This window comes from Mauremys mutica, chromosome 7 (assembly GCF_020497125.1).
Source record: "Mauremys mutica isolate MM-2020 ecotype Southern chromosome 7, ASM2049712v1, whole genome shotgun sequence".
NCBI classification, from domain to species: Eukaryota; Metazoa; Chordata; order Testudines; family Geoemydidae; genus Mauremys; species Mauremys mutica.
The window spans coordinates 118,025,243-118,037,817 of record NC_059078.1 but is presented as its reverse complement, the minus strand read 5'-3'; the positions used below and the strand labels follow the sequence as shown (position 1 = coordinate 118,037,817).

General features: G+C 41.3%; 1 protein-coding gene across 2 annotated transcripts in view; it reads left to right on the top strand.

Moving 5' to 3' along the window:
* The window catches only part of NHLRC2 (NHL repeat containing 2), a 60,775-nt gene that overhangs the window by 4,113 nt on the left and 44,087 nt on the right, over positions 1-12,575 (top strand). Inside the window, exons 1-2 of one of the 2 annotated variants that reach the window (XM_045022910.1) lie at positions 127-332; positions 6,060-6,212. In XM_045022910.1, the coding sequence (XP_044878845.1) occupies positions 167-332; positions 6,060-6,212 (319 nt within the window). In that variant the 5' untranslated portion in view covers positions 127-166. Of the gene's footprint in view, positions 1-126; positions 333-6,059; positions 6,213-12,575 lie in introns of those variants that run through there. The other variant, XM_045022911.1, reaches the window with a different exon arrangement.

The window sequence follows — 12,575 nt, the reverse complement described above, 5'->3', positions numbered from 1 at the left end:
ATTTTGTTATTTTAAATGGATGATTTTTTAAAGAAAAATCCCCCCGTTTGTTGTTGTTCCTATCGTTCGAAGAAATGGAAGGTGTGGGTGTCGAATATGCTGAGAGCAAAAGGCAGGTTAGTAAACAGTGTCTGTTCCTGGAGAGCCGGACAGGCTGGGAGACAACATGGCGGCGGGTGGCGGCCTCCCTGGGCTCCTGCCTGCCCAGACCCAGCTGGAGTATGCCCTGCTGGACGCCCTCACCCCTCAGGAGAAGGACAACCTGGTCTACCAGTACCTGAGGAAGGTGGACAGCTGGGAGCAGGACCTCAAGGTCCCCGACTTTGGAGGAGGTGGGTGATAGGCGAGGGCTGGGCCCTTCCCCGGGCCGGGGGCTGGTGCCACGGTGAAGCCGTCGGACTGCGAGGCGGTGGGGTGGCACCCTACTGTAGCGCGACATCGACAGGCAGCTCTGGGTTGTTGTCATCTCCCTTCCCCCTCCCCCCCAAATTGCCTCTGGCACGTGCCACCGCGGCCCTAGGAATCGCACCCAGAGACTTGGGCTGGTGTAAGAAAATCAGTTGCCATGATTCATTCTCTGGGTGTACAGGGCTGGGAGATAAGAAGCCCTGAGTTCTAACCTCACTCCTTTCTGTATTCTCCAGGAGGCGGGTGGTATGTCAGCGTCACAGGACTGGATGACAGGAAACTGAGTATTCATCCCTCTTCTCTCTCCATCTAGTTCTGTCTTTTCCTAATCTTGAGCAGTTTTGCTTAACGTTGTGGCCTCCGTTTTCCTAGCTGTAGAATAAAGACAAGTCTCCAGAAATAAAAAGTTAAGCAAACACAATGGCATTGCCCTGAGATAAAAATGCACTAGACTTTAGTGTTGCCAGCTCTCACAATTTTATTGTCAGTATTTCAATGTTTGGTGTTTCTCTTTAAGCCCTAGCTGCTGGAATCAGATTATTAATTGAGAATCTTAGATTTTCATTAAAAAGTATGAAAAAATTTTCACCCTCATGGTTGCAAGAAATGTGAATCAAAGGCTCCAGTCAAAAGGTAAATAAACAGAACACCATTAAAAATTATTTTTAGCCACTCTGATGATTTTGGAGAGAAGGGGTCTTCCCCATTGTTTTTAATGCTGGGAGTTGGTTAGCAGTACTGTTATCTGGTGCATTATGTGTCTATACCTCCCTGTGTGTTTACGGTGTCCTTGACTTAATAGCAGTCAAGGAATAGTAGGGTAGGTAGTATAATTATCCTCATGTTTAAATGGGAACAGAACCCAGGAGGCTGGGTGTAAAATCCCTTGCTCTAATCACTTGTCCTAACTTCTTTATTAATTCAAATAAATGTTTGTTACCTTTTTTTGACACTTGTGTATCTTTAGAGACAAAATGTAAAAAAAAACAAAACAACCCAGTGGAATTAAAATGTTTTTACTGATATTCATGTCTTTGATACTGAAGACTTAAACTTCAGTAAAATAGTAAGTGTTAAATACTGTAGCAAGAAAGACACTTATCTGTTAAATTGTTTTTCTCCAGGATCTCCTCTGATCTTCTCCTAAATGCCCCATTTTGTGTTAGTTGCCATCCCAGTCAAAAAGAAAGCAGCTCCAAGTTTTCAGCCTGTGGTGAAACATATTAAAAATTGTAGCCTTGGTTGTTTGCGAGACAGCAGATCTTAAAACATCTCTTCAAATCTTTACTTGTTCATTTGTTGTAACAAGTACTAATGGCTGGGTAAAATATAATTAGAGCACTGATACTCAGACTGAGGCTCGCGAACCACAAGTGACTATTTAATGTGTCTCCAGTGGCTCTTTGCAGCACATAATATTAAAACACTCTGTGATTTAATTATTAACCAGTCTAAGTTATTAACCAGTCAGGATGCTTTTGCTATGTTTATTAACCAATTGTAGCTGATAAAATAATAATACTTGGCCAGTCATTTTGCTGTGAGAATAATATATAAAAACTAAATATTTTCCCTGTCATACTGTTTAAATATGACTATATAGTAAACAATGAATTCACACTACTGTGGCAGCTCTATTGATTAACGTTGATTGCTAACTTGGCTCCTGAACCACTGCATTAGAGTTTTCGTCATTATGGTAAGGATCAGCAAGTAGATCTTTATACGTGGGCTAGTAATTTTTCAGATGCTTTTGCAAAACTGCATATGCTGGTCCCTAAATATCCTTTGGCTGACTTAAAGATAATATTAATAGCCACATAATAGTATTGTTCGCTAACCAGGAAACTGTTGGAGCGTCTGTGACTTTTATTATTTTGAATAGAAAACATAAGAGAGGCATTACTGGGTCAGACCAAGGGTCCATCTAGTCCAGTATCCTGTCTTCTGCCAGTGGCCAATGCCAGATGTTTCAGGGGGAATGAACAGAACAGGACAATTATCGAGTGATCCATCCCCTGCCATCCAGTCCCAGCATCTGGCAGTCAGAGGCTTAGCCATCTTGGCTAATAGCCATTGATGGACGTACCCCCATGAATTTACCCAGTTATACTTTTGGCATTCACAATATCTCCTGGCAACGAGTTCAACTGATTGACTAAAGTACTTCCTTTTGTTTGTTAAATCTGCTCCCTCTTAATTTCATTGGGTGAACCCTGGTTCTTGTGTTACATGAAGGGATAAATAACACTTCCTTATTCACTTTCTCCACACCATTCATGATTTTTATAGGCTTTTTTTTTCCTATCCCACCTTAGTCATCTCTTTTCCAGGCTGAAAAGTCCTAGTCTTTTTAATCTCTCTTCACGTGGAAGATGATCCATGCCCCTAATCTCTCTCTCTCTCTCTTTTTTTTTTTAAACCGTTCTCTATACCTTTTCCAATTCTAATATATTTTTTGAGCTGGAACAACCAGAATTGGACCCGGTATTCAAGGTGTGGACATACCATGGATTTATGATATTTACTGTCTTATTTTCTATCCCTTTCCTATTTTTTCTATAATAGATTTAAGGACTGCTTCAGGATTTTTCCCAAAACCTGAAGGATGATGTCATATTCGTGCCCTGATGTTCTATTTACAGTATTTAAATGAAAACCCCTTCATGCCTATCCATCTAATACCAAACTAAAGCAAAATTCTTTACTTTGATCTCCATGGCAGCTATTCAAGATACCGTTATTGTCAATGGGAGCTCTCATGTAGTGAGAGCAAATGTCAGACCATCTTTTGTTCAGCTTTGAGAGGAGACTTTAGTCCTGTATAATTTAAGCTCCAATTTTAGGTTGTTCTTTCCCCCCCCATTTCCACATTTTCCTTCTGTTGTATGTGTTGAGACAGTTTGACAGATTATCCCCAGCCTTTCCCAGATCTTAGATTGGGAACTGGGCTACCTTAAAAGAAAATAAGAATAAAGAAGTTTATTAGCAGTTTAATTATTTATGAAAAGACCTGTTTTTATCTCCAGTATATCTGATTCGGTACCCATATTTTGTCCTTGTTGATCACTGTGACCACCTCACTGATTCCTTCCTGAGCTTCCCCTGTTACATTGCATCAAGTTCTTGTTCTCAATTTAAAGACAGTTCACAACTCTTCCTCTCCCTACTTGTCTTTGATCTTTTTTTATGTTGCTTACACCCCACGTACCAAGTCAGAGATACCAGCCTCACATGCTGGCGTGTCAGGTTCTCACAGGTATGCCTCTGTACCTTTTTCCATGTTGCCTTTTATGCATCAACGCTTAAATACTGCAAGAGGGTTTACCTACACAGAGCCATAGTGACTCAGTGGGGTTTTCTGGGGTTAGAGGGGTCCACCTGTATAGTAGGGTTGCCAACTTTCGAATTGGACAAAACCAAACACCCTTGCCCCGCTCCTCCATCGCTTGCTCTTCCCCACCCTCACTCACTTTCACTGGGCTGGGGCATGGGATTGGGATGCAGAAGGGGGTGAAGGCTCCAGCTGGGGGTGCGGGCTCTGGGGTGGGGCCAGAAATTAGGGGTTCAGGGTATGGGAGGGGTCTCTGGGCTGGGGGTTAGGTGCGGGAGGAGATGCAGGCTGTGGGAGGGAGTTTGGGTGTGAGAGGGGGTTTCGACCTGGGGTAGGGAGGTGGGGTCTGGGACGGAGGTCAGGGCTGGGGCAGAGCTGGTGCTGGGGGCGGGGGCAGCACTTCCCTGATCACATCTGCGCCTAGGGGCCCGGAGGGACATGCCAGCTGCTTCCAGGGAGCCACTCCGAGCTGGGCAGGACTTTTAGTAGCCCTGAGCCACCAGGGTCCACTTTCGACCAGCACCGGACGCCTGGCAACCTTACCATATGGAGGAGTTTGCAGGGTTGAGGCCTAAATGTATAAAATTGAAAAAGCAGCATTGGATAGGTTAAAATTAAATTATCCGTCCTGGGAGTGCATTTGATTTGTGACTAATGAGGCAATATGAGCTGCTAGCTAGATTTAGGATTCTTGGATTCCATTCTCAGCTCTGCCACTTATGTGCAAGCTCACCTTCGGCTAGTCATTCATAGGTAAATCCTGCTCCCCTGTGCTTTTTGTCAGGGCCTGAAACGCAGCACAAATAAATAGCAAATGTTTTCTATTTCCTGCATATTTGTATCCAATTCATGAAAGATACCTTAACTCCAGTGAGAGAAGGAGAAATGCCATAAAGTATAAATCTCATTCTGTTGCAGGTTTTTTAATAATCTAGTAGTGTAAATAGACTATTCTTAACTTATGTGAATAAGTGCCATTAATGTTACCAGTGCTGTAAATATGTAGCTAAGCCCCCGTCTTTCTCTTAGTGAAGTAAAAGACATAACTCCTATTGACTTCAATAGCAAAATTGTCCTCGGGCCTATGAGCTGAGGAGAGTCTAGTCTGTTGAAACAGTCATAAAATGGAATTTTCAGAAGTGCCTAAGTGGCTTGGGAACACAAGTCTCATTCAAAAATATAATAGAATTTATTTTCCTAAATCACTCTCTTGAAAATCCCACCCATATATTGATCTTTAGTATTTTCAAAAGAAGTGTTTTCTACTGTTTAGAGCATATGATTGTGAGATAGGATTTCTATTCCTAGCTTTGTTACTGACTTCCGATCTCACCTTGTGAAGTCACTTCCTATTGGAATAGTAGTTCTTTTATTATTGGAAATGAGTATGCAAACAGGTATTTATAGCTGTCATATAATATTGTTACAGTAAATTTAAGAGGGAACAAAAACAGAAACACAAGTTATTGAAATATTCTTTCAGTAAGAGATTTTACATCTTTATAAGACATTAAGAACAAAGTTCAGCAGGGTACTTAATTTACTAACATCAATTATTTATAAATATCTGTTTGTTGCATTGATGTAAATACAGATATGTTATCTATATGACTTTCTCATGGGGTTGAGCTTTGCAAATCCTCTGGCTTATATTCACTTCACTGCTGAAGGAGATGTAACATTCAAGTCTAGTTTATTCCCACCACAGCTCCATGGGGCTTATTTAATGAATATGGATCCAAAAAGAGTGATTACATTAAGTTGTATGTCTGGAGAGTGTTCATCACTGATGATTTCCATGATATGATGCCTAAATATCTTAATTTTGTCAAGGGTGTTGTGGACTCTGATGATCTTCCTCTGAATGTATCCCGTGAAACCCTCCAGCAGCATAAATTGCTAAAGGTTATTAGGAAGAAACTGATTCATAAAACTCTTGACATGATCAAGAAGATTGCTTAAGAAAAATACAATGATACATTTTGGAAAGAGTTTGGTACTAACATGAAACTTGGAGTAATTGAGGATCATTCCAACCACCTGTTCAGAAAAAAATGTTTCTAAGGTTTATCTGTGATTATCATTAGCTTGTTAGATTTCTAACTGTACGCTGTTCTAATGTTCCTTTTAAATAATTAATTATAAAAAAATACAGATCATGAAAACATGTTTACCATCTCTAAGATTTTTGGCTTGCCTTCCTGTTTGCATAGAAAGTTATGTTTTTAAATTTTACTGAAGTACCAAGAATGTTGAACACTGTCATCTGTTCTTTCATTCTTTAATTAACTGAGTGCCTCTGTTTTCTAAATTCCAGATCTAGAGTGGCTGAACACTGAAGGGCCCATTTCTCTGTACCAAGACCTTTGTGGAAAAGTGGTGGTTTTGGATTTCTTCACTTACTGCTGCATCAACTGCATACACCTGCTGCCTGACCTCCATGCGTTAGAGCACAAATACTGTGATAAAGGTATCAGCACTTTAGTTTGCTTGGAATAGAATTTCCTGGCAGTGTCACAGATGGAGTAGCTGAGTCACTTCGTTGCTGGTTACTAGACACTTGGCAAGACTTCAGTGATGTCTAAAATTACCTTCTAATCTATGGTAGCCTAAAAAAAGGACTGTATGTAATCCCACAACACTTCTAAAAGGGGTTAAATTTGGCAGTTGTTGCATCTGTGTATTTAGAAAAGCAATATTAATACATAAAAGTCCAAGTCTGCTACTCTCATAAATAGGGCTGTTTGTAGAATAAGGTACTACTCAATGTGAGTAAGGGTGCAAGAATTGGGCCCTGAATTTCTAGACATATGTGATCCGCTGAATTTGCTTTCAAGGCTTTATAGGTTAAAAAGAAAAAAAAATGATTTTTTTGTAGGTGAGGTTCCCTACCTGCTCTGATCAGAGTATACGTAAGTTGTGTATGATCTACACTTACACATTTCCTGGGGTTTGGTTTTATTAGTAACTGCAATAACAATAAAACAGAAACCCGAGCTAAAGTTTTCCCCCAAGTTCAGCTGTTCCTATGGTTTTTTCCTGCAGGACCTCTTCATCTCCACTTCTATCCTCTTTGATCCAGAGACCCATTTCAATTCTTATAAGAACGGCCGTACTGGGTCAGACCAAAGATCCATCTAGCCCAGTATCTGTCTACCGACAGTGGCCAATGCCAGGTGCCCCAGAGGGAGTGAACCTAACAGGCAATGATCAAGTGATCTCTCTCCTGCCATCCATCTCCATCCTCTGATGAACAGAGGCTAGGGACACCATTCCTTACCCATCCTGGCTAATAGCCATTTATTGGACTTAACCACCATGAATTTATCCAGTTCACTTTTAAATGCTGTTATAGTCCTAGCCTTCACAACCTCCACAGGTAAGGAGTTCCACATGTTGACTGTGCGCTGAGTGAAGAAGAACTTCCTTATGGGAATAAGTAAATAACTTTTTTCCTTATCCACTTTTTCCACATCACTCATGATTTTATATACCTCTATCATATCCCCCCTTAGTCTCCTCTTTTCCAAGCTGAAGAGTCCTAGCCTCTTTAATCTTTCCTCATATAGGACCCTCTCCAAACCCCTAATCATTTTAGTTGCCCTTTTCTGAACCTTTTCTAGTGCTAGAATATCTTTTTTGAGGTGAGAAGACCACATCTGTACACAGTATTCGAGATGTGGGCGTACCATGGATTTATATAATGGCAATAATATATTCTTAGTCTTATTCTCTATCCCCTTTTTAATGATTCCTAACATCCTGTTTGCTTTTTTGACCACCTCTGCACACTGCGTGGACATCTTCAGAGAACTATCCACGATGACTCCAAGATCTTTTTCCTGACTTGTAGCTAAATTAGCCCCCATCATATTGTATGTATAGTTGGGGTTATTTTTTCCAATGTGCATTACTTTACATTTATCCACATTAAATTTAATTCGTCATTTTGTTGCCCAATCACTTAGTTTTGTGAGATCTTTTTGAAGTTCTTCACAATCTGCTTTGGTCTTAACTATCTTGAGTAGTTTAGTATCATCTGCAAACTTTGCCACCTCACTGTTTACCCCTTTCTCCAGATCATTGATGAATAAATTTAATTCTTCCTCCTTAAATTCTGGTTGGAAACAAAGTCTGCCTATCTTTCATGACTAGGGTAGACAGGTAATATCTTTTATTGGACCAACTTCTGTTTGGTGAGAGAGACAAGCTTTCGAGCTGCATAGACGGGTAGTAATTGCCCTCCATCTTTATGCAAAATTCTGATCTCCTGACATCAGGCTGAGTCAGAAGAGGAGAATTGCATTCTTATGCAGGGTCCTAAATGCTTCTAACATGTGATGGACACTTTATAACATATTGGAAAGGTATTTTTTTCTCATGAGATGAGAGGGATTGAAACTAATTTCGTTCTTCAACTCTTTGTTACAAACCATGATAATTTATTGTTTTAACCCTCCCATGCACTTCTCTTATTAGCTATCTTGTTGATATTTAACTTTATTGCATTGTTCACTTCAGTTAGAGTACTAAAACTTCGCTAGTTTTGCATAAAGTACAGTTATTTATATACTGTAATAAATAGACAGCACTTTTTAAAAGACTTAAAAAGAGAAGTTCTGTGTCCTGAAGAGTGTATAGCTTATTTTGGAGAAATACAATACTTGGTACAATGGTTGAAATGCAAAAAGTTGTGGAGAAGTTGCCAGTGAGGAAATACTGTAACCGCAGTTTGTGAGAGAAGCAAACTTTAGGTGGGAACAGGGGAAGTGATTGACACACAGAAAATGGGCTGTACCAGAGTGGCAGGAAAGGTTTAAGCAAAAAGTGCTATGTATTTGTGTGAATAGTATATCTTTTCTTCTTTTGCTTCTAGCCTTAGTTTTATCTATATGGCATTGACTCTTAGAGTTCCACTCTATTCCAGTCTGTCTTGAAGCAGTTCCTTGGAAACTCTGCAGCTAATCAAATAGTTTTGAATGAAATCCATCAGTCCATCGAGTTTTTGTGTCTTCCAACTCTTCTGTTACCCTCCACTCCTAAGTTGAACACCCTGTTTCCTATATATTCTTCTGATCTTCTTTTCACATGCCTAAAACATCTAAGCTTTTCTATAACTGATACCACCTTCACACTTGCCCTAATCATTCTGAATGTGATTCATCCTTGTAACTCCAAGCATCCATCATTTCCACTGTATTCAAGATCTGCTCCTGTCACTTCCTCTGTGCATTCAGAGCCATTCAAAAGTGCAGGCCTAATTAGTGTCTTGTAGACCTGACTTTTCAATTGATAGGCATTCTTTATTGCAGATCACCTCTCTCCATTTCTTTCCTATTCTGCTTATTATAAGTTTGTTGTTGAGTTCACCATTATCCTGTACACTTGAAGCTAGGTACTTGTACTGCTGTACCTTTGTTAGTGCCTGACCTCCCCAGACGTAGTCTTATTGTTTTCTTGCAAGGTATCATGAGATCTACAGACCATATATTCTTTCATTTTTGCTGATTTTCATGCCGTTTCTTTCAAGAGTGCCCTTTGAATTCTTTCAGTCTTCCACTTCCTCTTTGCTCTCCTCCATGAGCACTACATCATCTGCAAAAAGCATGCACCAAGGTGCCCCTTTTTGAATGTTTTCTGTAAGTGCATCAGGCATCAATGTGAATAAAAAAAGGCTTAAGTACCGAGTCTTGATGTTCTCTGACTCTTATTAGAAACTGTTTACTTTGTCTTCTCACTGTGGTAACAGGACTCTCAGACATGTTCTGGAAGAGTCTGATACAGCCTTCACGTATCTGTTTCATTCTCATGCATCACTGGGATGACTTCTCTCAGAACGTGGTCTTAAGCCTTCTCAGGATCAATGAATGCTGTGTGCAGGGTTTTCCTCTTCTCTCCATATTTTTCCACAAGCAGTCTTATTGCAAAGATAGCATCCAGTGTTGACTTGCCTGACATGAGTCAAATCTGATTGTCCTGACCTCGAGTTCTCTTTGAAGTCTTTTATCAATAACTTTTTCCCAGAACTTCATCATGTGGCTCGTGAGTTTAATGCTGCAGTAGTTACTACATTCTTGTATGTAGCCTTTTCTCTTAAATATTGTAGTAATTTTATATTTTTGTTCATGCATCTTCTCAGTCCTCATGATGCTATGAAACAGTTTTGTCAATATGTTCAGACCTACTTGCCCCAAGCACTTGGGTACATCTACTGGTATGCTATTGGGGCTGAGAGGGCTCATGTTTCATATTGCTCAATGCCTCTGCAACTCCTGTGATTGGTGCCACCAGGTCCTGTCTTGATTTTATCATTTGGCATGCTTCTCTGAGATTCTCTTCATTCATAATCGGTTCAAAGTTATTTCTCTACTGTTCATTAATCTGTTTCTCATTGATCAACATATTGCCACTTTCATCTTTAGTGACTTTGATCTCACTGATGTCTTCAGTTCTCTTACTGAAGATCTTTGCCACTCTGTGTATTTTTCTAAACCCTCCTTCATTTCAAGATGGCTATATATGCCTCCCATGGCTTTAGGCTTAGTGGCTACCACCCCTTTTTTTGTTGTCTTTTTGGATGTTTTACATTGCTGAAAATCCTGCTGTTGGAGCCTCATTTGTCAAAGTTTAAAACACTTTTTATTTTCTGTCACAGCCTCTTGAACTTCTCATTCCACCACCAGATCTCACTGGGGAAAAAAGGCTTTTGCTTCTGTTTCACAAATAGGCTTTTTGTGTGTTCTTAAATTTTGCTTGCAATATGATTCCACCATTGAATCTGTTTAGTAAAATTATATTATATTAAATATTTGAAATTCATGGCTTTATGTTATCATGCTAGGGTCCTTAGCACTCGGCTGAATGCCAAGTTGGGGAATTTTTCTGTTTTGTTTTTTTTCTGATTATAATAAATTTCCTAGCACTGTGCCTATTACAGTGAATGTAGGTGCTACTACAATATAAACAATACAGTAATCAAGGTGAGAGATTTCTTAAGTCAGAGAACAAGGGTTTTAGTAGTGATGACAGTGAAGGGGTGTGTGTGTGTGTGTGTGTGTGTGTGTGTGTGTGTGTCAAACAGGAAAGTGACTCAAGACTTAGTGATCACTTGGATATGGAGATAAGAACCAAGAGAAACATCACGGTTTGTGAACCTGGGGAGATGAATGTTAAGAAGAATAAGGCTGGAGAAAGAAGGAAAATAAAAAAAAGTTTTTAAAAGGCCTTCTTTGGCCAGTCTGTTCTCCTTTCAGTAACCTTTCACCAGAAACCTGGGATATTTTTTTAAGTTAAACTGTTTCAGTATGTTTCCTAAAATAATCTAAGATTGACTGCAGGCTAACCAAATTGTTGAATGCAATGATTGGGCCTTCGGGGATTAAGGAATTGGGGAATGGGTCTGAAATAGGAGTTCAGGAAGAGCTCTAGACAACTTCAAGAAGTCAGAGTTGGACACGAAAAGATTTTTAAAAACAATGAAAAAATTTGAGGCAGATGGTACAGTGTGTTTCTACTTTTCTCCTAAATTCTTTTTAAACATTCCCTCTGAAAAGATATGTCCAGTAAAATGGAAATAATGTTTTAAGAAGAATGCTAAGATATGATTAGGGTATTAATGTAGCGCTTCGATGGGCTGATGTTCAGTGTATAAGAAGAACCTTAGAAATGTAGATATAATACCATACATGCCTAAGAGTCCCAAACCACTTTGCAAACTATACACATACAGCATCACTGCAATGATGGAGGATGTCAGCCTGGTGGACAACTTGTTTCACAATAGAAGGGATAGGGGAAGTTTTGGCCAGACACTGGGGGAAACTTCTGTTCTGACAAAAAGAGGTTTGGGGTCTTTTAATGTCTATGCAGAGCAGAAATGCTGGGGTAGGTGCGGGAATGATCTGTACTTCTTCCCACCAGCCAGAGGTGGGGAGGGGTGCTCGACCCCTGCTGTGCCTCAGGCGCATCCCCCACTCCACCCTTTTCCCCCAAGGCCACATCCCCACCCTGTTTCTTTCCGCCCTGTTCCATCTCCTCCCCCAAGCACCCCCCCTTGCTCTTCTCCCTCCCCTCCAGCGCCTCCTGCATGCCTCAGAAAAGCCAGTCATGGTGGGCGGGAGGCACTGGAAGGGAGGGTGAGGCGCTGATCGGCTGCCGGTGGGTGGGAGGCGCTGGGGGAGCTGCTGGTGGCTTTTCAGCACGTACCATTTTTTCCCCATGAGTGCTCCAGTCCTGGAGCACCCACAGAGTCAGCGACTATACCACCAGCCCTTAGGCAGAGTCAGATTTGTCTGCTGCTAAAAACCTCCAATTTTGATTTGCCCTAGTGCTTTGCCCTGCTTCTTTTCCCTGCTTTGCTCTGCTATAGGGCTCCACCACTGCTTATGACAAAAAATAGCTTCAGGTAGGCGGCTCACAGGGATAAGATGGCTTAATGCCTAGAAGTCTCCCTGCTGAAGAGGTTTGCAAGAGATAAGCTGGGGGAATTTCAAACTATGACCGGCAGGCCGTTTTAAGTCGGCCTGCGAGCTCTCGCTGGGAAGTGGGGTCTGGGGTTTGCCCTGTTCTGGTGCTCCAGCAGGGCGCAGGCTCCGAGAAGCCGTGGCATGGCCCTGCTCCAATGGCCCCCTCTAGCGCTCCAATGGGAGCCGCAAGGGCAGTGCCTGCGAATGGAGCAGCGCGCAGCGCTGTCTGGTCACGCTGCCTCATAGGAGCCGGAGAAGGGACATGCTGCTGCTTCCGGGAGCCGCTTGAGGTAAGTGCCACTGGGAGCCTGCATCCATGAGTCTCTCCACATGCCCCCACACCCTGCCCCAACCCTGATCCCCCTCCT